Here is a 25,590-nt window from a genome sequence, read left to right on the forward strand (position 1 = left end):
GAGGTTGATTTTTATCTGGTAACACCAAAGAATACCACAAATACCATCAAAGTTCTTCAGAAAATCCTCCAAAAATTTCTTATTTAGTAATGATTATAATCTAAATATATGAAATCAAAAAGACTTGAAGAATCAATTTAATTGAATGACAATATACTAGAAGATAATTCAAAAATTGTTTATGTATGAGTCTGTATAAAAATCCAATGTGTAACAAAAATAAATTTAAAGAAATACAACTAAATATTTCTAGGTGGTTGACACATAGTAAACGTTCTTGACCAAACCAAAAACAAAGATTAACTCTACCAGACTAGAACACCCCAGTGACATCAAGCTCTAGTCAAATCTGAACATCTAAAAAACAGTTTTAAAAAACCAGACATTGAGGTCTCATCTAGCATCATAAGTTTTACATTTATTATGTCATCGATGTTACTCACCAGTAGTTCTTAATGTTAAAAAGCAAGGTAACATGCTTTTGAGGTTTGAGTGCAGTTGCCAGCATTTACACAATTATGCTAGATTGAGCGGAATGGAAAGAAGATAATAGAAAACAACATTAAAGCAGGTTCCCCAAGATTAACTAAAATATGAACTTTTCAAAAACACTTTAAAAGAGTATATGGAGAACAATTTATCACATGAAGACAAACATAATGCATCTATAGATGTTAACATACAACCGTAGTGTAGAGCAGCCTGACATTTAACAAAGTAAAATATGAAGACTCTGTTAACAAATACTTCAAGAAGATCATTTCAAAGAAGCAAAATCATAAAGAGACTCAGTTCTAAATGACCACCTGTAGTTATAAACAGAAAGATACTCTTCATTAGGACATAGTGTAGGAATTGCTATGTTCATGCATGGATCATTTTAGCCACCCAAGCTAATTAGTTTATAATATCTGCAATTGATAAAACACTTAGCTTGGCGCTTCTCCATGGTAACCATATCTTCCAGCTCTAAATCAAAGTCAGTTTTTCATATTTTCACCAAAATGAAGATAGATTTTTCCACTTATGTATAAAATACAATCTTCTTATAGATCGTATGAACACGGTGAAACTAGGAAAAAGAATAAAAATCCCTGGAAATCACACTACCTTAAGATAATCACCATTAATTTTTGTGATCATGTTTTCATTCATGTCTTCAAGCATACATAGACACATGTTACACAAGTGAGATCATATCATACATACTGCTTTTATGATACGTGTATATTCCCCCCTACTTTTCTCCTCCCATAAGCAGCATTTACCATACCTAGTTAAGCTTGCTAATATCCTAATATTATACTTTTTCTATTTTCCTCTGTCCTACTGTAATCTTATAAATATCATATATGTATAAGTATATTTTTATATTTTTAAGTTGAAACATATTTTAAATACTTTTTTTGTATCTCATTACCCTTATTAAAAAATGTTGAAAATTCTTCATATTACTGATATATTTCTAACTCATTCTTTTCAATAGACATATAATAGTCCATGGTATGACTATACTTCAATTTATTTAAGTATTTCCCTATTAAAAAAATACTAACTTTGTTTTCTACTTTGAGACAATTAAGAAGCATGGTATAGAAAACATCTCTAAACCTCTGTATCTATGTGTATTAACAATTTCCTTTCTTCGGCATAGATTTCCAGGAATGGGTTGCAGAGTAAAGGAATAAATTATTTTTATTTTAAATAGATACTGCCAGAATTTTCATGGAAATGATAGAGTATCAAATTATGCTACTTACCGACATCATTATATGATAAGAGATTACTAGATCAGGTTGGGAGAGGGGGGTCATGAGTTTTTGATGTGCGTTGAGCTCTGTCTATTTAGCTGCATTATGTTGGGTGAGACATGTCGCCTCTCTGAGTCCTCATCTTCAAAATGAAAAGGTTAGAGTCAATGACTCCTAATGTTCTCTGTAATTTTAAAATTCTGTGATTTTCAAAGGCTAAAATCAGAAAAACTCTCCAGATATGGAATCCAGTAACAATAAAATCATTTTTAAAATTTAAATGAACACTATTTTTTCAGGAAGGAACATTATAGCTCCACATTTTTTCTCTATTAAATATTGCATACCTGCTTGATTAATGAAAGATAACTCAAAGTCTCTTGATGTACTTAGAATTAGAAAATTCTCTATGCTGAAGAAGTTCCAAACTGGAAAAATAGTCTTAAATCAGAATTCTTCCCTATGGCTAAGAATATATGTATATACATAATACCTTGATAAATACTAAAAGTTTCTTTTAAAACTAAATAAAAATTTCCTCTAATAGCAACAATAAGCTTAGAAAATGGAATAATGTCCTTTTTTTCTGGGGAAGAGATCTGCATGCTTTATTTTTATAGCCAGCATAAACACAACAGGCAGACACACACATGAATTCCACATGTAATGAAAAAGTCAAGCCCTACTAATGTGAAATCTTAGGACAAAATACATATGCATATATGATTATTGGTGTTGCCATCAATTCAAAGATGTGCAGCTTTGAAGAGTCCTGTAAATAGTCCTTGAAATAATCAGAGGCTGTATTACATAGTTAAAAAAGAGTGATACGTAGTAGAATATGATTATTTCTAAGATTTTGAGTAAACTCTGATTTTTTATACATTAAAGAATTGGTGAATTATCATTCATAAAATTGCAAAGCCTTGTTATTTAATGAGTTTTCTGTGATCAAATGTCTTGACTAGCTTTCAAAATGTCAGTTGAATTTGACTGAGAGTCCTTGACCTTGAACTTTTCATAGTTGGCTTTTGATTGACACATTTTTTCAATTTGACCTTTTGTTTTAACGAACTATTCTGTTTGAATCTTCATTGGAAGTTTGCTGTTGCGGCTCACAATCTAAGAAATAGTTTGAATAGTTAGTCTTTTCTGACATTGATGTGTTTGAATTCCCTAAATTCTAAGTATTTTTTGTGTTGATAAGAATCTTGATGACTGTGAAAGACAGTGCTTAAATTGATGCTATGACCCAGATTGCCTTATTGTACAGTGAAGTACTTTTTCAATCAGAAACTTGTTCCTAAACATTAGTAACTATCAAATTAGGATGGGAAAATAATAGTATTTGTTCACAAAGCCAACAGTTGAAATAATACAGATACTTGTCGAAGATTGTATATGTTAAAATATTTACTAATATTGCAAATAAAATGTGAATACCTGAAAAACTTGAATTTTGAAAGAAAACTTGAAACAGTTATACTTAACTGGCAAATTCATCTTTAGAAATTCTTATATAGGGGCACCTGGGCGGCCCAGTGGTTGAGGTCCTAGGATTGAGTCTTGTGTCAGGGTCCCAGTAGAGAACCTGCTTCTCCTTCTGCCTATGTCTCTGCCACTCTCTGTGTCTCCCATGAATAAATAAATATTTTTTTAAAAAAGAAATTCTTACATAAAATTAATTATTCCATTTGGAACTTTTTTTTTTTTTTTTTTGCTAAAAGTTTAGGTAGAAAAGTTTCTCTGCTACTCTTGCTCATTTTTCTTTCAAACTGTCAACACATTCCGTAGCAATGATTCTATAGCAGACCATATTTTTTCCATTTATGTGAAGAGGCTTCGATGTACCAGACACTGTGATAGACTCTGGGTATGATAGTGAACTGAATATCATCGTTATTTATCATCTTTATTTATAAAAATAAATTCCAATTATGATTGATACAAGACCAAAATATAGTTAAAAATGCCTTTAAATGATATACTCAGTGGAGATAAAGGACTTTTCTTGTTTTCGGTCCATTTATAGCTCAAGAAGATGAAATGAGAAATAAGTTTATTTTTCAACCCAGCAAGTTCTTATTTCCTCTAAGTTCTCCCTGAGAATGAAGGTCTTTATTTTAGTTCAAGTCACTTCTCTCATACATTGCCACAGAATAACTAAAAGAAGCTAGTCAGTCAACACTTTCAATATTCATTTCCCTCTAAATCTCCTTAATTAGATCCATAATTTCATTAGGAACACTTTTGTATCTTCCACATTACCCAGGCAAGAGTTTCGCTAATTTTTCTGCCAGTTCATAACTCAGGTACATTTGTTCCAGCCTCCAGCTATAATCTCATAAATGTGTTCCCAGCCTCCATTAAGTTTCTTTGGGTTCTTCCCTGTCTTGGACTGAGGATTTGGTCACTGTGGAAAAATAATCTGGTATAAACAAAGGGTCTTATACCCACACACTTGGGATATTTACCCTGAGACATACTTTATTTGGTAACAGGCTGTATTGATGTTTGCCAAGGCCATTTCTTGCTTTGCAAGTCCCTTACCATTTGATGAGACTGGAGATAAGAAGTAGTTTTGTTTTTGAATCTAGAGTCATGGCTCTTTCAGATTCCCTCAATATTCTGCTTCAAAAATGAGTGATTCTCTCTTTGAGGTCATTTTTCCTGTATTCACACCTTATCTTATATAGCTAAAAGAAACCTGTTGGTACTTTTAATTTCCTTCCTAAAAATATCTCCTTAAGCAAATTCAGCTTGTTCACTGTGAATAATGTGTTGTTCACATTATCTCAGGTAACAATGTTGCCAGACTTTTCCAATATTGCATGAAGGGCCATCTTTTCTTCAGTTATCCATTAAGTTTCCTCACTGTTTTTCAAATCTTTAAAACTAGTCTTCAAGATCCCTCTAGCTATTATTAATGCAGTCCTTCTGGCCTTTTCAGCCTCTGAAAACAACCCCAAACCCAATACCATATGATAAGGCTTGAGTTATAGCAGCACCCACTTCTAGGCACCAAATTATTTTATGGTTATTTATTGCTGTACAATAAGGCATGCCAAAACTTAGTGTTATAAAACAACAATTATTTTACATTGCTCACAATTTTGTGGGTCAGGATATCAGGCAAATAACCTCAAGGATGTCCTGAAACCCAGGGATGACTTGAATCTGTCTCACAATGGCTGAACCGTCAGCTAGGGTAGCCAAATGACTGGAGATGGCCTGCATGGGTCAGTAAGTACCATGTGCTTTAAGCCTCCATTCTGGCTGTTGGATGGATTTCCAGTTCTTTGTTATACTTCTGCCAGGGCTAGAATGCCCAAGATGATTTTTTTTTTTTTGCTCACAAGTCTGGTGGCTGGACTAGAATGTTAAAACTTGGAATTTCTGGACTTCTCTCTTTCTCATGAAGTATCTCCACATAAACAGCTTAGCCTTATTTTATAGAATGACAGCTTTAGGAGAGTTTGACTTTCTAAATGACAATTGGCTTCCACCAGAAAAAAATGTTTCAGGGGGCCTAGGAAGAAGTTTTGAGTCTTCTTATGATGTAGGCACAGAATTTCTAAGACACCAATTCTGTCATATTCTATTAATCAAAAAGTCATTGAGACCAGTCTGGATTCAGAGACTTGGAAATTCGACTTTACCTCTCAACAGAACACCAATAAAAAAAAAATTATTATTAAAAAAAAAGAACAAGTAGAAAAATCTATGTGAACATCTTTAATATATCACAGCAAACAAGAGGCTAAGTCCTAAGCCTAATAAGCTCTTTGAGCAACATTATGTACAAGCAGTGTCACCATAAAGCATAGAAACCAATGTAGTATAAAATAGATTGTGGAATATTTGGCACAGTGGTATTACGATTAGCCATAATAAAATTGACTAGGTCTCACCATTGATTCGGGGCAAATTTTAAATACCTCTTAGTACAATGTCTTGCTGAAAGGGAAAAATAAGAAAGAATAAACACTAGCAGTGTAGAAGTGCAGAGAATCTCAAGATACTAAGTTTAATTCATATATGGAACATTAAACTTCATTCTAATTATTGACAGATAGTCTACTGTAGAGAGAGGTTGAGGATCAAAAGGCAGGGGTAGAATCCATGCCCCAGAAGGAGCAAGAGTTAAGATCATAAACAAAACGGTGACTAACCAATGGTAGGGAAAAGAGAGAAGCAGAAGCAGTAGATTAGAGCAGATAGATCCCTTTGGTTTAGTCTTCTAGACAGCAGTCTTCTAGACTCCCTCGCCTCCCCCATCATTTCAGAGACCCAGGATGATAAATTGTATAACTGACCCAATTAAAACAAAGGTATACAAACAAAGTGGCTTTATTCTAGACTCATTCCTAAAATTCTGTGTGAAAATCAATGAAACACATAGTGGTCTACCATATTCCCAACACATTAGGACTTTATAGCAATACCAGATCAATACTAGTACTAACGGATGAGTGAGATGAGAGCTACTATATTCTGTATGCCTGGGATTTGCTGATTTTAGGGAAGACATGGAAATCCCACAGACAGCTGTTTGATCACTCTTCCCATAGCCATAATGGGACTAGACTTTCATGCAGATACTGACTATGCTTAATGTAATATCAGTAGTGGAATGAAATTCAGTTTATTCTGGAAACCTGATCATGGTGTAATGAAATAAGGTTGACCTTAAAAGATAAATTGAAAATATTGTAAGACTAGAAAAAAAGGATAATAGAAACATTGATATATCAGTACAGTATTGGTCCATCTAAATTATGCACTTAGGTTAGGAAGTCAATTCTCCTTCAACTAAAGATGTGTCAACTAAAGATGTGTCACTATAAACTGCCAATGGCTTTTTTAAAAAAAGTCATTTGTGGGTCACATATAGAAGATTCTCTTGATGCTGGATTAACAGTCACAGAAAAGGTGAATAATGCCATGAACAAATGAGGTTAATAGGCTATGATATTTTGAGAATCACCTTTGTGATATTTCAAAAGGAGATGTAGTATTTCATGTCTAGATATGGCAGATGAAAAGCATTCATAAAAGCATGAGCTCTCAGAATAATTCTGTCGTTTACTTAGAAAACTAATTTCTAATAATTTCATGGTTATTACTACACAATGAAACCATTTTATTTTGACACACTTGCCAAATTTTGCTTTAATACCGGTGAATCAAACTATCTACAAATCTAAGCAGAATAAGGGTTAGTTTTACAGACATAATAGTAGAATAGAAAGAACTCCTGATAAGAGTCAGATGCCTTCAGTTCTTCTATCTCTGTATTTAACTTGCCCTTGAACAAGTCACCTATACCTTTTAGCCCTGTTTTCTCAACTGCTGTAGGACTTGGTTAACTGATGATTTGTTAATTGTCTTTCCATGCTAAAATTGATATTTTATGCAATGATTTTTTTAAAAGATTTTATTTATTTACTTGAGAGAGAAAGAGAGCAGGGGGAGAAGCAGACTCCATGCTGAATGTCTAGCCTGACTCAGGGTTAAATCCCATGACCCCAAGTTCATGACCTGAGCCAAAATCAAGAGTCAGACACTCATCCAACTGAGCCACCCAAATGCCAAATGCCCTACAATGATTTTTTATACTATTTACTACTTTAACATATCACATTGTATTATAGCTAGTTGTATACTTCTCACATTGCATTGTGACTTTACTAAAGGTATAATTTCTCTCTTATCTTGTAGCCTGTGCAGCTCAGATATGACAGATTTTTATCTCTTGTACCAACTTTAATCTCTTGTACCGACTTTGAGTCAACTGAAGCTCTGTGTTGAGCCAAAAGCACAGGTTGGGTCAAAGTTCAGACATATTTACTATGAGTAAAAAGGAGAGGGCATGACTTTAAAGATGCTAAGTATTTACAATTTCTTGTTTAGACTAAATAGATACTCTAACAAATGATGAGTGAATGAATGAATAATTTCATAATGGCACTTGTGCCATGACTCTCATAAAATAAAATATGTAGCTATTATAAAGTTTTATTATTCTGGAGCTTTCCTAGTTGTCATGCCATTAATAGCTGTTTACAAAACACATACTAATGTGTAAGTGAACAAAAATTTTCCTGACCATCTGTATGTAACATCAATGAGAGGGAATTCCAGAAGCGTATGCTTAGTGAAAGATAGTTAATATTATTCCGTTATTGGGATCCCTGGGTGGCGCAGCAGTTTGGCGCCTGCCTTTGGCCCAGGGTGCGATCCTGGAGACCCGGGATCGAATCCCACATCAGGCTCCCGGCGCATGGAGCCTGCTTCTCCCTCTGCCTGTGTCTCTGCCTCTCTCTCTTTCTCTCTGTATGACTATCATAAATAAATAAAATTAAAAAAATATATTATTCCATTATTAAACAATGATGTAATCTACTCCAAAGAAAAACATTTATTCTCTATCTTGACTATTAACATCATTTTACATAACTGTATTTTTAACACAAGAATTAAGATGTAATCTCTTATATTTCTATTTTTTTAAAGATTTTACTTATTTATTCATGACAGACACAGAAAGAGAGAGGCAGAGACATGGCAGAGGGAGAAGCAGGCTCTATGAAGGGAGCCCGATGTGGGACTCGATCCCAGAACTCCAGGATCACGCCCTGAGCGGAAAGGCAGATGCTCAACCACTGAGTCACCCATCCCATTATTTATTTATTTATTTATTTATTTATTTATTTATTTATTTAAGAGTGAAAGTGTGCATGAGTGAGGGAAGGATTAGTGGGGAGGGAGAAGGAGAGAGAGAATCCCAAGCAGACTCCACACTCATTATGGAACTCAATGCAGAGCTCAATCTCACGACTTTGAGATCATGACTCAAGCCAAAACCAACAGTTGGACACTCAACCAGCTGAGACACCCTGGTGCCCTAGAGTTTACTTAAAAAAGAAATATACAGACATTAAGGTAGACAAAAATAGATATTTTACAATTTACAAAGAGATGCATGTCAATTCCTTGGTATTTATTCCAAAGAGCACCATTTCCTAGAATACACACATGTCCCAGGAGATCACAGATAATATCAAAGTGGCTTGGAGGGTTCAGCACACAGGGTCCCACACTGAGAAGTGTCCTGTGCTTGGTGTACTGCTTCACTGTACCATTTTGAAATTCTGAATAATTTTTGAACAAGGGGATCTGTATTTTTATTTTAGAATGGGAACCACAAATTATGTAATCAATCCCAGTGGTCAATTAACTCTTTCTAAAAAAAGATGACTTAAACAAGTCCTTAACATATGAAGCAGTATTTGGAGACTGAGGGACTACTTGAGGAAATGTGTAGAGAGTACATTTTCCATTATAGTGGGAGACAAGGTAGGTTGAGTCCAGCCTTAAGTACTCATTAAGAAGTTGGGCCAACTTGTAGACAGTTAAGTAAAGATAGCCGGTGAAGATCTTGCAATTGTAAATAAAAATCAGTTTTAAAGAAGGACAAATCTAGCAATGGCATGTCAGATGGAAAAGGGTGAGAGACATAGAGGATATAAGAAGCTGATTTGAAAATTACTATTAGAAATTGAAATTTAGAAGCCAATGTTCATAGAATGATTGTTACAACTATATGAAGCACACAGAAAGAGAAAATATCTTTCTTTGGATCCTGAGTATTGTGTTTATCAGATGACACACCCATTTCTCTAATTCTGTTTATTTCAAGCCTAGTTGCGGATATGAGGAAAGCTACTCCATACTTTCTTATGTTTTTTCCATATATATATATATATATATAGAGAGAGAGAGAGAGAGAGAGAGACCCAAAGTTTATCATAGCCCATAGAAATAAATATCTTTTGAATGAGTGATAATTGCATAAACAATAAAAGAATACGTCTGATATTCTTAGCAGGTGTGTAAGATAAGCTTTAGCAACAGTTAGAACGTAGTTAAGAGTAAGTTGAAGAAAGTATAGACTGATAAACTGTGTGACCTTGTCTATTTCACCCCTCTCTTAACTCAAAGGCATTAGATTAGTATAGAAATGACAGTATAGGCATTTAGAGCTTGTCTTAGTCCATCAAGACTGTGATAACACAATACCATAGAGCGGGTGGCTTATACACAGCAGAAATGTATTTCTCACAGCTCTGGAGGCTAGGAAGTCCAAAATCAAGGCACTAGGGGATTCAGTGTCTGGTGACAGATAACCATCTTCTCACTGTGTCTTCACATGATAGAAGAAGTAATAGAACTCTCTGGAGTTTCTTTTATAAAGGCACTACTCCTATTCATACAATACTTCACAAACACCTCACTTCCAAATGCCATCACATTGGGGATTAGATTTCAATATGTGAATTGGGTGTGTGGGGGGTGGGGTACACATACAGTCTATAGCAGAGCCTTTTTTCCTTGGTCATTTATGTCAGTCTTAAATAAAGGAATGCCCATTTACGTCACCACTAGGGAAAAGAAAGTCAATGCACATATGTTCAGATAAAAGACATTTTTTTTTTTTTTTAAGAATCTGGGAACACGTATACCACCAAAGTCTGACATCCACTAACATGTTAAATGTCACATTCTCTAGTCCTACATGTCTACTTGGGAAAGGAGGAACACTAATGTGATACACAAGGCATTTTGTCATTCATTCATTCTTCTTTGTATATCCAATTTTGCCATTGAGGAAATAAATATGATTTAACATTTTTATTTTTAAATTGTTATACTAAAATTTTATTGTAACTTGTCCTGTATATTCTTGCTAGGAGCTGCTTCCTAATATCTAATCTTCATTTTAACCAAGATAGTGGACTGGTCCCATGAATTCATGACTTTGTACTTATAGTACTAAGTGATCCAGCTTGGAAAAGCTGGTTATTTTGAGTTCATCAAATAGTTATCAACTCATTCCTCTTTAATCTATGTCACCAAGGAAAGCTGCTTCTGCATTTTCCTTAGTATTTAAAAGTATATTATTAGAATATGTGTTGGAACTGAAATACCAAGGTCTTGGTAACAGTATGTGAGAGACATTTTTGCCTATTTTTAGTCTTCAGTTGGATGCACTTACTATTTCATCATTATAGACATAAATGTTTTTGTCAAATAGTACTTTGTCTAGTATTTTTACAGTAGCAGCAATTAATGTTTCTGTTTCAGAGAATATTTCCAATTACTTAGACATGCAAGTTAATATCATCTTTATTTAAAAATATTTTAAACTTGATGGGATGATTGCTGGGTGTTACACTATATATTGGCAAACTGAACATCAATAAAAAATTAAAAAATTAAAATATTTTAAAACCCATGTCATCATGAATGCAAATTGTATTATATAAAGGTTTAAGGGAACAAATAGTTATAAAAAGAAAAATAATGATATGTATACGATTTCCTTATTATGGTAGGATACTTTAAACAAATCATCCTATGGGAAAAATAAATACTGTACCGGGGAAATCTTTTAAGAATTCAAGAGTTTATGTCAATAACATTAATCGTATCTAATAATCCATGTCTCATAGCTGATACCCAGGGTTTTTATGTTAAAAATATTTTTAAAATCACATCTCACAGAATTTATATGCTATGTTACTTTTGCTTTGTATAGAAGAATGGTTTGTATGTGTGTCAGGACCCAGGGACACTGGAAATGCCTTATATGAGCCTCTTGAGAAAGCTGAATAAACCCTAAATGAGGGCACAGAAACTGCCATCCCCTGCAAGCTCTGACTGAGACATTCAGTATGAGTCTTATTTACAAAAATACTCAATTTAATTTATCTTATTATTTAGATGATTCATTCTCCAAACATTCTCAGAGTGCTTAGTATGTGCACAACACTCTGCTAAAACCTGATGAAAAAATTGCTTTAAGAATATTTTAGATTTTGAAGTATTTCCCACATAGTTCATGTATGTACTTTGTTTCACTTGATTTCCCTCATGAAAGAGACAATGCAGTTGTCATTATCCCAATAAAGTGAACTTCCCAGAGTTTCAGGGCTAGGAATATGCTAAAAACTAAGGCTAGAATTCAGGTCTTCTTATTCTGAGTCCAGAAGTTTCCCTATAAGAGAGGAAGATATATATATAAGTATTTATCAGAAAACTTACTTTACCTATGGAAAACACTGATAGATATTTGTTGAAGGAGTGAATACCAATTGAAGAAAGATTTGTCTTGGCTAAGAGTGCAATTATAGTGTGCTTTAACAGATAACATTTATCAAACACTTACTATAGCCAGACATTGCTATGGGATTTACTTGTACTATCGCACTGCAACTGTGAGAGAGTTCTGCATGATAGAGGAATTTTCCCAAGTTAAAAATTTAGTAAGTGGTAGAGATGGTATTGACACAATTCTGTCTTTCTAAAACCTGTATATACTCTAAGTACCTTTTTTCCACTGTCTTTTCTATGGTCTTTTCTTATTTCCCATCCTAACTTCTTTGAAAGAAAAAAAAAAAGGTAGTGGGGAGAAGGAGGTATGAAGGCACAGAGAAGACGGAAGAAGTCATTCATGCATTCATCAGCTCATCCAATGATCATTGGCTAAGTTAGCACCTAGCTCAGCTCTGGGACTACCCCATAGTAGGCCTTGGCAGTGACTCCCAAGAATATCAGGTGCTACTTGAGAGACATGAGTAAAACACTATTGAAGCATAACTAAACAGTGGCAGAAGTAATGAAGCCTCACCCAAAAGTTCCAGACAGACTTTACCAAGGAGAAGGCATTTTAGCTGTCTAAAAGAAAGGAGAAAGAGTATTTGCAACAGAACAATAGGCAGAATTAGGAGAAGTTTTCCGTTGGATGGGAAATGTGAGATAAGACTGTACAAGCACAGGATTCTGTCGTAGGAGGTAGCATCTAAGTAAAGAGCCTTCTGTGCGGAAGTGAGGAGATTGGACTTTAACCTCAAGGTAATAGGAGCCAGCAGACACTTTGAAGAGCAAAATTATATGTGTTTCCATTTTTAGGAAGTCTTAACTAGAAGTCCTGTGTTGGATCAGCAGGATATTTAGTCAAAGTGAAAGCAAATAAAGACTTGGACTTGAGTGGAAGGATGATGGTTCCTGTATTATTTCAAAGCCATAAATAAAAATAGTGATAATCTGGCAACTGCTCTAGTAAGACTATGTGATCCAGAAATGTAAATGATTTAGTCATGTTGCTGCTCTCACAGAGAGTAAACATACAGTACCTTTCTTGATCCTTTTTTTAATTGAAGTGTAGCTGACAAACAATATTACATTAGATTTAGGTATACAACGTAGTCATTCTGCCAGTCTATGCTTTATGCTATGCTCACCACAAGCATAACAGCCTTTCTTAGAGAGCCTTCATATATTCAACCTCTCAACAAATATTTATTGAGCTCCTACCATGTGGCATGTGCAATGCTAGGTGCACAATGCTGGGAGCACTGGTTGTGAGGAAGTTCATGTGAAATAAAATATAACAAAATTTATTCATAAAGACAGGATATAAAGAAGTGTCAAACAAAACAAGAAAAGAAAGAGTAACTCCTAAGAGAGAAAATGTGAATATGAGGTTTAAGCTTAAGAAAGCAAGCATCTGCCGTAAGTAATCATTTCATTAAAAGTGCACTAAATTGTGGAGGTTCTCTCTCAGGAACTGCAGAGTGTGGACTGAGTGAGATTAAGTATAATGGGTTCTCACATGAATTCTTCTCATTACTTCTCTTAAAAGATCAGTAAATCTAAGAAAGGGTAATTTAGGTTTAGTGTTCACAATCCATTCATTTTACTTTAATCTTTTCAGTTTAGAATTGTAAAAATATAACACAGGTATAATCCAAAAAAGAAGGGATGAGCCCAAAATGAGACTATTTTAACTCCTCAGATAGTCTTGACATTGACAGAAATGCAATAGGCTATAAACTTTTGATTCCTGATAGTTGGTGATGGAGCTTCAGCCAGTTAATAAAGCATTGCACATTATTAATTGCAGGCACCGAATAAAGGACAGCATAGGAAAGATAATCTATACCTCACCCTCCTGAATCCTTTGAACCTTTATGTGATTTTCAGTGAAGCCTCATCATGATCCCATTAAGCTTTTCTTTTACTATAATTCAACAGAAAGGACAAAGGTTTGAGGACTTTTATCCAGGACAAAAAGAAATCAATAATTTGGGAAGAAAAAGTTCTGGAAGATTAGACAATCAATTATTTAACCACAAGATGTGATTTTATAAAATAATTTTTCAAAAATATGAGCCTAAAAAAGACTTCTAATCATTACTTTTTCTGCTATTAAGCTACCACCAATCAGTTTGGGAAATTAAAAAATAAGCAAATAAAAAAAACAACAAAACAGAAAATACCAAGCACGGTCTTTCAGAAGCATTATTGCTGGAAATAATAAATAATTATCCTTGATTTTCTGGACTTTTCCTTAGCTTTTCCATTAGACATAGGTCTCATTCCAGGTTCATAGTGTGCATGTTGATTCCTGATTAATTTAAGTACCCTATTCAGAGAGCTTCTTTGAAATCCAAGGGGGAAAAGAAATTTTCACACCTAAGATGGACCCATACTACATAAAGTGATAAAAATATCACTTTATTTAAAGTGATACAAATATCATATTATTTATATGTATTAAATTACATTGATTTGAGAATGAACTATGCCTTATAATGTTTACAATTTGCTTTTGTTTACCCATATTAAATCAAAGAGTTTTAAAATACAAAGTTCCTTTTCAGATTTGAAAAAAGTAAAAAGTCCAGTAGAGAAGAGAAAATGAAATTTAAGAGAACCAATTTATCCTAAGAAAATTAACAGCATAAGCCATTCTCTGGACAAATATCACACTCTTTGGAATAATTGTTATGACACTTTAATGCATTCTCACCATGAAGCATTTCCTTGTAAATCACTAAACCAGACTATGTCTTAACAATTATTTTGAGAGAAAACTTCAATACTCTTAGAAGTTCCTATCATAAGACTAATAAAAAGGGGGAAAAAACAGAAATGAAATACCAGAAAGAAATTGTTTAAAACATAGTGTACAGTTAAGCATTTAATTTAAACACATATAATATGAGAGGTAAAAACTTCCAATAACTTCACACACTTTCAATGAATGCTAAGGAAAGAGAAAAAAATCAAAGGAATTTCTAGAAATTCTTCCCACTTTTATGGTTTTTATGTAGCCCATTGGTCTGTATCAAAATAAAGGCAAGCAACTAAACTCAAATAATTATTGGGAAACTGCCCTCTAAGGACAAATACATCACTTTGTTAAGGGGACTTACCTATTCCATCAAAAAATAATCTGAAGTGCTCCTCTTTGGCTTGCCTTAGACATTCTTTCATATGCTCAACTACTGTTAAAGAGAATGTTGAGTGCTTTGAAAATGTCATTTCAAGCTATGTGCATCTACACTCATTCTAACCAAGTGTTTTTTATTGCAACATGAAAATTGAAGCAAGTATTGGAGTTTTGTCATGCTGTTATAAAAAAAATACCTTATGAGTTGTGAATTCCAGATCTTTTGAAGTTTGCAAAAAAAAGAAATCTGTCTTTCCTGCTAGAGTAAATGAAAGCCAGAATTAAGTAATGAAAAGTCTGTACCTATCACTCTAACCTGTAGGCTCATCACTAATCCCATGAACTGGCATGTCTACAAGATATTCCCCCTCATACCCCTTAACTGCAGTTCTTTGAATGTGTTCTAATCATCTCGCTCCCAACAAGAACCAAGTGTTTGGGACCTTCTTTGTGTTTCATGACTACAGTGATTAACAGAAATTCAGGCTGACCCTATTCTCTGATGGTGGTGGTTACAGGAAGAATATAACTTTGTTAAGTAAAGATACATGGCTTTGGGACCAGCAATCTTTTACCTAAGGACTCTCGTTCTGTTGCAATCATTCAATGAAATTGCACAAGATCATCTTTTGACTGCTATCTTCTCATAGTTAGTTTCCACAAGTTGCTAAACCTTTCAAAACTATCGTCTTGCCACAAAACAGGCCTGTCTCTGAATGTCAAAGCAATAATTTTGCCTCCCTGATTATTTGTCCTATACTTTTAAATATATGAAAGTTTGTGCACATTTAAATATTTCTTAAATACTGTAGCTGCTAAATCATTAAATGAAATATTAAATGTTCAAACTCTTTATTCCATAATTTCTATGTGTTCCTTAAAATAGGGCATGTTTAATTTCTGTATTGTTGTCATATAATTGTAAGGAAAAAATGGGCCCTTTGACCTAATGTGCTAAATTCCCCTTAGAGCACCTTGAACTAGGCAGATTTGCAACATTTTAAACTGGCACTTCATCCCTCTTTCAGCAAGCATCCTCTGCAGATTTAATGATCAGGAACATCCTTCTGATGCATGCTGGGAGATATGGCTGCAGGGTACAGACCACAGCAGACAGTGTGTCAGATGAGGCAGAGCTTCTTGTTAGGGGTGAGTATGCTCACAGTGCAGTCTCAAGACATGATCACCATGGATTATCATACACAGGAATTCAAATGCATGGACTTTGAGCACATTACTGCTGTGCATTTTACTTACAATTTTACAATATATGTCATTTTTGCTTAACCTTTTGCCTTGGAAAACTGCTTCTTAGTAACAGACAAAACCTGTAGATCCAAGTTCACGATCTAAAACACCTTTAACAGTTAAGTGGTCACTCAGTGTCTCACCAACCTGATGCCAGACAGAAACTGTAAACAGTTGAGTCACAGATACTTGGACTACAGAAATAAAATTTGTTTGTGTGCAGATGTGTTTTTGAATACAAAGCCAATGAAACCCTTAGGCATTTTTTTCCTCCACTGACTTCTAAATTCTGTTTCCCAAAATAGGAAGACTGCATGCCTAATATGGTGGCACTTACAATTGTTCAGTTACAAGGATTTTTTTAAGTCTGAAAATGTCAGTCTGTGCAGAAATGACAGTTAAGTGGTTTCTACTATGAACCAGGCTGCCAAAATCTGCAATCCCATAAAGTTACATCTAAAGTCAATGACTGCAGCACCAATTTCTTTTAGCACAGTATTCCCCAGTATGGGATATGAAGCTCCTAGCATGCATATTTTCTCTCTCTTTTCTTTTTTTCCTTCCTTCATTCCTTCCTCCCTTCCTTCCTCTCTCGCTTCCTACCTTCCTTTCTCTTTTTTCTTCCTTCTTTTCTTTTCGCTTGAGATATAATATACCTACAGAAAATTCCACAAATTATTGTGTACAGGTGTATGACTCAATGAAAAACCAAATGTGAGTACACCATGAAACTAAGTTCAAAGAAAGAACTAGAACATTACCAGAATCTCACCTAGTACCTATCCTTTTTTTTATTTTAAACAATTACATTTTGAGTGATGTGAGTATTGCATGCTAAGACCCTTTGCATGATCTCTGCAAATAAAATGCCAATCCATAGCAAAAAGTTATATTTTCAATTAACTTGTCTTTTATCTACTTGGAGTGTTTTCCAATCATATTTTTTAAGAATTCATATATGATATTATATAAAAACCTTGAGTAGGAAACATAAGGCATATAGTAAGCTTCATCATCTCTTTGTGTTTTAGTTGTATGTATTATCAAAGTTTGTTGTTTTTGGTAGTGCATCCATCATTAATTGAAGTAAAATATTATTTTGAAACAAATATGTATCTGAGTGGCATTTTTTTTCATTTTTGAGTGCATATGCATTTCTGTTCAAAAGATGATTTGAACTTTTCTCCAAATTCATATCAAGAATGTGTATCTGCATTACCCTTTTATAAAACATCAGTATATTAGAGTTCTCATCCTCTCATGATATTCCATTTAGCTAAACATTTTTCTTTTATGCCTTTTGAAGTTCAAGGCTCATGGAATTGCAAGCCCTATACTGCAGTCAAATTTATGGAAAATAGCTTTCTTCTCTCTCTGTGGTCTGTTTTAGATTATATGTATTTATTGTGTAGCACTTGCCTAGTTATTTAGAATGATGCTCCTAAAATTGGAGATTTCTAAATGAATAACACAATTTAGAGACGGATAACAAGAAATTAGGTATTTTTACAGGGTTGTGAGGGGCAAATTTAAATGAACAGTCTGCTCCGTAAGTAAAATTAAACTCAACAGGGTTTAAAACATAATTCAGGTTCAGCTTTTTTATGTTCTGCTCTTTTAGCCTTTGGCTTTATGCCTAGGAGAAGATAAAATGCATAAATGTTGAAATTACACTCAAAAGAAATTTCAGTCCAGTTGCTATTGTCTGAATATTCATGTAACATTCAGCTCAAGCTTTCATTCAAAGTGAGTTTGATCAAGTCACCAATGTTCTATTATATATTTGCATTACTTTTCTAAAATTAGTAAAAATAGTTTGCCTCTTCTGCCTGGTTGGTCTTAGATAGATTTAAAAACTTAACTAGGTGTTTGGGTTCTTCTTTTTTAATTTTTTATTATTTTTGTTAAATTATCAGCTCCTGGTAATTGAAGGAACTTGGATGCTTGGCTATTGCTGTTTTTCATTTTGGCTTGTGAAATAAAACTCATACCTTGCCATTATTTCTCCCATTCCCATTCATTGGTTCATAAATTTGGGGAATTCAAATAGTACAGGCCACAGGACCAAAACTGAGCATTCTAAATGGAGTTCTTCTAATGATGGCTACAGTTCCAGCAACAGAATTCTTAAAGTGCATTTTTTTCAAGTATGTGTCACATAAAAATGGGCACAGCAAAGACAATTCCATCATACATCTTCCTATAGAATACCATCATTGGATTGTCTCAACAGTTCATTTTACTCAATGTTGAGCATGAGGAACATTCTTGGGTGGCAAGGGATAAATTTCTATAAGCCTGTACTTCTATTTTATTGGGGCTAGGGAATTAAAAAAAAAACTATATTCCTCAAGATTGATGGAAGCTACTTTTTTTGTCATCTATTTCCCTTAAATATAGTTTATGAAATTCTTTTGTTCATCTTACCAAGTCTTGAAATTCTACTCTGGACCTCATAAGTACATTAAATTGGAGCTCAGAGTATAGCCCTAAAACTAAGACATTGTCTGCTTATAATCTGAGTTTCTGACTAGTAATACCTCCTGCTTCTCTTCTCATTCACTATTTTAAAGCTATATTTCCCCCAAATGCTTATTTCCACTGTTGCTTCATTTTTCTTGTAAATTAACCTCTTTTCCACTATTTTTATCTCCAAAAATTGAATTTTCCCATAAATAATCATCTGAAGCATAAAATCACTTGCTCTTGCATACATAATATTCAGTGAACTAGCCTTATTGTAGCTCCACAAATAATTTGGAGAGCCACAATAGAAGTAATGAATTTGTTAAATTATTTTTATTAAATACAAAAGGAAGTTAAAGCCATCCTTGGACATCTGTGCACAACTTAGGTCACTTATTCAAGTGTGATATAGCAACAAAATAGAAAGTAAAGCTAGACAATGCTATGGAGAAACTCTTTACAGATAGATAGAACTGTATTATATTATCCAGGGCAAAGGAGATTGAACATTAAGAGATAATACATAAGGATACATGATTTGTAAAGAACTGGTGCTCCCAAGCAATATGAGAGATGACCAAACACAATATTAAAGACTTCAGAGAAAAGAGAGTGAATTTTTTGTTGTTTTATTTTACAAAGATGAATGTTAAAAATATGTTTCCCCAAGCCCATATAAGAGCATGAAACTGTTATGGTTTAAAGAATAAAAAAAAAATATGTTTAGCTGAGCTATGGGAACTGGGAACCAGATCTTGAGTTCTGTTTATTCCACCCAGAGGCAGAAGAAAGAGTTTAAAAATTCACTTTGTGCAAATTTTATATTCACATTACTGTTTATTAATACAATTTATTATTAAGTCAAGAACTCTTGGAATAGTCAAAGAATAATTAATAATCCTTTTGCTTCTCCTGAATGCATACCCTATATGTATGTGTTCCTTTCTCAAAATTTAGACAACAATTTTCATTTCCTGGGTTACAACTTACAGGATGAATCTGATGTTCATTAAGTTGAATTAAAGAAGAAAGACTCAACCTTAGGATATAACTTGTTGAGAGATATCTCACTATTTTTAACCACTCATCTCTTATCATTCAATTTGGGGTTCAACCTGTCTTTCAGTTGTATTTGCTTTAAATTTTCCATCAATTCAATTCCATCTATTCTTTTCAAGAAAATATTTTTCCTTGAGTATTTTGTCTTTATCTCTCCCAAAACACCTAGCCAATTTTCACTAAAATCTAAAACTATATAAAGTTTGACTGTTTTGTCAATTAAATAAGTCAACAGGTATATATTGATAATTTGGTATTCGTTTACTCACCCATTCATTCAGCACCTGCTCTGTATCAAGCGCCGAGCATGTACATGCATTGGAAGATGAAGGCACCAAAGTATCAGCCCTCTGTTTGGCTCTATGGCCACTAGTCCACTAGTATGAGAGGCATCTTTGGGAATGGCATGAGAAACACTAAAAAAGTAAAGCTCCCTGGATAACGTTCAGTCTTTTAGGGGAAATAATGAAATACTAGGAAACAACATGGTCATAGCTACAGGACGACATAATTTGTGGGAACCAGTGAAAACTAAAAACGCAGAGACCCTTGATCAAAACTTCAAAAGAATTTCAAGACAATGATAGCAGAGAATTCATCCGAGTATGGTGACCTTCTAAGGTAGGCACCCTGAGTGCACAGGTAGCACAGCCACGAAGCCAGCTTGCTGTAGTTACTAAATTATGTATTATTCTATAAGAATACAAGGACTTTAGCAAAGGATACTAAAATATCTTTTTTTTCCATTTATAACAAAGTTGTCTAAATCTGTGTTCTTGTCTATAAAATTAGCACGTTAGAACCTCTTTAGAGGTTTTACCAGTTTTTTATGCCAAATAGCTTTTAATTATTCTACTCCATTTGGGAATATTTTATTGTATTAAAATAATCATTGATTCATATTTCTATGAAATTCCCACCAAAACCTCTTATCATTATGTGGTAGCTGACATTAGCCAAACTAGGTGATTTAAATCAATCCAAATGCAGAGGCTTTACAATTTAGCTACTTGTGAAGTGCTGCGTGTTTTATTTTGTTTTGTTTTCAAATAGTGGAAAATAACCTAAAGGTATCAATTACTGTCTTATAGAAACCAGTCTGTAACTTTGAATAAATTCTGTTCAAAACATAAAATTTTCAGTGATCTTCCCAAGCAAGAGAGGAAAGTTTGAGAATCCTCTGCCTTTTGCCCTTGGAAGGATGCCAGTACAATAACTTTCCCAATACAAAGGCAAATTCAAGCTAGGTGAAAACCTTGAACATATTTATATTTTGAGAATCTTATTTGAGAATTAAGCAGTATTAATGTGTTAATGTGATCTATCTTTATATCTCACATAGAACTACCTTTGTGAACCATGTAGATTCCTAACTAATATGAATGCTTACCTTAGCCCTGGCCAAGTTTAGCACTGGCCACTTCTGAAAGTTTCAAGCTTTAAAATGTACAAGTATTTAACACAAGTATCTTTTGGAAGATGGAGTTTGCCATGTACTTGGAGATTGCAAAACCCTTTATGTGATGGAGTAATTTGTTTGACTCAAAAGATTCTCTATTTAAAAAAATAAAAATAAAAAAAGAGTTTCTAGTGGAAAGAAAAAGAGCCAGTAATCACAAAAGCAAAGCTGGGTTTGCCAACATTTGGGGATCACAGGACAATGATGAATGCTTTCAGGGTAATTTAAATCTTAAGTAATAGCAACAGTAAATGTTTTAGAGGAGAATGGAAGTTATGCAGTTAATATATTTGCTTTTATAACATTAAAAACTCTTTAAAATAGATATATAAAATATCTTTCTTCTTGAAGAAAATCTAATCTTATTCATGCAGTGTCTTATTGAACTACCCTACATCACTGGAAATTTTAGATCACTGTTATCACTAGTTTTGGATAAGATTATTTAAATAACTTATACTAAAGACTTATTTTCCTAGCTTAGACTTTTTATACATTAACTAGTTTGACATTAACATTTTTATTGGTTAATCATGTGTTTGGATTCTGTGCACCACATTTAGTTGGTTCATTGAAGGGACTTGATTGATGGAAATGATTGAAACAAAATGAACAAATAACTTGTTATTGTATACAGACAACTAATGAATGGAGATTAAGTTGTGTATTTTATTCACTCAACAAATACTGAGAACTGCTAGAAGCCAAGTTTTCCTGTAGGCACTGAAAATTTCAGTCAATTGACTTACAGTTTTATAGGTTTCTTGATAGGAACATTTTGCTATTTTGAAACAACTACTCTGACTTCACTTATAGTTTGAGAAAACTCAATCAGCTGGATTTTATATCATACATATTTTTGAGTCACAAACTGTAAGGTGATAACATTTCACTATGTATTTTGTCCCACAGACTAACCTGTTTTTCTTATATATCCATTTTAATATAAAAACAACATTTACTATCATCTCACAGTTATATAAACTTGTCGAGATAAGTTCTTGGTGTATGGATTATGTTTTAAGTGCTGATTTTATCCATTGTTTAGGGAGTGCCTACTAAATGCCAGGAGAGTTCTAGTATGTAAGAGGGAGACGTGGTTAGGTGGGATCGGGTATAAGTATCTTCTAGTGCCATGGGAGAGAGCTTAACATTTATGCTGAAAGTTATGAAGAACTATCAAAGGACCAAAGCAGGAAGGGGCCATGAGTAGATATACACTTGCAGAAATTCATTCTGAGAACTGCAGAGAGTATTTTAGAGGAGAATGAGACCAATGGTTGCTAATAGACCAACTAGGAAGCTGTAGCAGTAATCTTTACAAGTAATAAGAAAAATCTTTAAAAAGGCAATGACAATGGAGATTTAAAGAATGTACATATTCAAAAAATAGGAAGGAGACAGAATCTATAGAGGTAGCTCACTGTCTATGAAAAGTGTGAAAGAAAAGCCAAGAATGAATGCCAGTTGTGATGCTTCATTGAGAGGTCAACCAACGAGACCATATATTCTAGTTAGACCAAGATAGTTCCAAGTTAAACTAGGAGTGGCAGAGTAGTTATTAAAGAAACCCTTTAACTCTCAAATTATCCTGGTTTAGATAACTTATGTGGCCACCTTAATGGATGATCATGCTTTTCCTATAGTCTGGAAGGTAAGGAGAGAAGTGGATTGGTAATACAAGAACAGCATTTAAGAAAAGGCTCTCCAAAGGGAAATACTCTGTAAGCAAAAAGATTTGTGGCTGTGGAACTAGGAGAGAAACCCTGAAGTTGAGACATAGATTTGAGTACAATCAAATGGAAATGAAAGTACAGAAATAGCATGTACAGAAAGAGAAGAGAAAATCACTTGACAGAATCTAAAAAAACACTAATGTTGAAGAGGAGAGGAATCTACAGAGATTAGAAAGACACCAAGCTATTAGGAAGAAAACCAAGGAAATCAAGTCATAGGGACAAAGAAAAGAGTTTTCAGGGAGGACAAAGTAGGCAACAGTGACAAATTAAGTAAGCGCCAATATCTACCATTAGATTGGGCAATGTGAAAGTAGTTGATTACCTTGGCAAGGGCAAATTGGGTGGTATGATAAGTGTAATAACCAAATTATGGTAGATGAAGAGAGGCAAGCAATAATGTATAAAAGGAAAGCATGGGCTTTGAAGTCAGACAGACCATTTCACATCCCCTTAGCTCTTAGTGGTCTGTAACTTTAGGCAGGTTGCTTAACGTAAACCTTGCTCACCTTTCATTCATTCATTCAACACTGATTCATCAAATATTTAGAGAACACATAATATATACCAGTCACTATGCCCAAAACCAGCTAGCCATGAACAACTTTGTGTCCCTGACGTGGAGGAACATGTCTTTTTACAATATAATATAAAGAGTGTTGTTACAGATGTTTGAGAAACGCATTTTACTCTCTGATCCATTAATAATAAAAAGCAACTAACATTTATTACATTTTTCCTACATGCCAGGCACTGTGGTAAAGGCCCTATATGAATTATTTCACTTTACCTATTTAGCATAATATATAAAAATAATGAGAGGAATATTTTTAGTTCCAATTCTGAAATAAGTAAACTAAGGCCTAGGGAGGCTTAAGACTTGTTGAATGTCACCCTAATAAGTGGAATAGTTTAGTAGAGTCTAGGCAGACTAATTTCAAAGTGAGCATTTTAAATTACTATACTGCCTTCCATCAATTGCCAGATTGTTTTAATTTTATTCATTATTATATCCCCTGGACCTCTTTAGTTCCTGACACATTATAGTTCCTGATAAATATTTATATTTGTGGAAGGAAGGTAGAAAGAGAAGGAAAGGTCAAAACCGGGAGGTAGAAAAGAGGGGAAAAGGGAGGAAGAAAGGAATAAGGAAAGAGAGGAAAGAAAAGAGTCCTATAAGAAGGGATGGAGTGATGTGTAGAACACAGAACTCTGTGTAGGAGTCAGAGAATTTTTATACATGAACTGGATTAAAGTCGTTTGTTAAGGCAAGAAAGAGAACAGAAGACAAGCTAGATCATCTTGCAAATAAGCACTTTTTTCACTCTTACCTGCCTCTAAGGGTAGGCCTCATGCTTTAATCCTCTAAAGTTTCTAATCTTTGACCCATGACCAGGATGCTCAACATTACTGATCACCACGTTTTGTCTTATATTTTGGTCTAAATGATCACTAAGCTTGCTGAGAAGTCTGAACATTCTCTACTCTCATGTCTTGCCAATCATATAAGATATCAAATTCTAATGACTATTTTATCAGGACATCTCATGGGACTTCTTATCTAGACACTCTTGGTTTTGATTGAAAAGAATCACTTCTGGACAAAATATCACCAGGAATACTAAGCAATAATAATAATTTAAAAAAAGACTTATTTCTGCATGATTTCTTCTCATTCTCTAATTTTAAATTTTTTTTTTATGATTGCCACAATTATGAGGGAAGAACTCCCAACTACTTTAAAAAGCACCTGACCTTCATTTTGATTGTTGCTGCAGGTCTTTCAAACCTTCAACTTTCATTGTTTCTTTCCTACTCATGGGTACATTTTGCCAAAAGTCATGAAAACAAAACAACACAAAACAAAAAATGGTGTTTGGTGTTCAAAAGGTTGTCCTGAAACTCATCAATATTACTTGGGTGAAATATTGGAAGTACATTTTACTTGTGTTCATTTGTTTGAATTATTTGGAAAAATTTACTTTGTCACTTTTCAGGGTTTTTAAAGATACAGCCTAAGGCAACCAGCAATTCTAAGACGCAGCCTTTAAAATTTCCTGAATGTATTTGTCTTCTGTGACTGCTATCTAGATTGTTTTTAGCGTGTCTTTCCAGTATTGGGTAGTAATTTGTTTTCACATAAAGCCAAGAACACAGTTTCACAGGGCATATAGATGTTATATGGCCCTTCATTTACAACCCATATGTGGTTACCAAGAACCCAAGTTCCAGCAAAAGATCTGTGGAATGTCAACGCAATGACTGGTCACACCTTCAAAACAATGGAAGATTGGTAAGTTTACTTTAGTCTGTATCCTAAAATCTTGTTTTATTTCAACCTATGTTCCAAAATACTCAATTCTTAATTATTCTCTTGATTTTGTCTAACATCATACAACATGTAGCCTGATCTCTGAATGATTCTTCATTGAACAACACAAAATCCATGAATATTGAACAGAGGACTAGCACTGATTGAAATAAACTTCTGTGCTGACTTTTACTGAAGATTAGATTTTGTCCTCCTAAACACCTGGCAAAGGTAATGTCTCTGTTTCACTAAGTACTCCT

General features: G+C 33.9%; 1 protein-coding gene across 5 annotated transcripts in view; it reads left to right on the top strand.

Moving 5' to 3' along the window:
• CNTN5 (contactin 5) overlaps positions 1 to 25,590 on the top strand; it is a 1,288,935-nt gene that overhangs the window by 1,161,711 nt on the left and 101,634 nt on the right. For all 5 annotated transcript variants that reach the window (XM_072726266.1, XM_072726270.1, XM_072726267.1 and 2 more), the window contains one exon: positions 16,080 to 16,200. In XM_072726266.1, the coding sequence (XP_072582367.1) occupies positions 16,080 to 16,200 (121 nt within the window). The remainder of the gene's footprint in view (positions 1 to 16,079; positions 16,201 to 25,590) is intronic.

This window comes from Vulpes vulpes, chromosome 11 (assembly GCF_048418805.1).
Source record: "Vulpes vulpes isolate BD-2025 chromosome 11, VulVul3, whole genome shotgun sequence".
In the NCBI taxonomy this organism is placed as follows: domain Eukaryota; kingdom Metazoa; phylum Chordata; class Mammalia; order Carnivora; family Canidae; genus Vulpes; species Vulpes vulpes.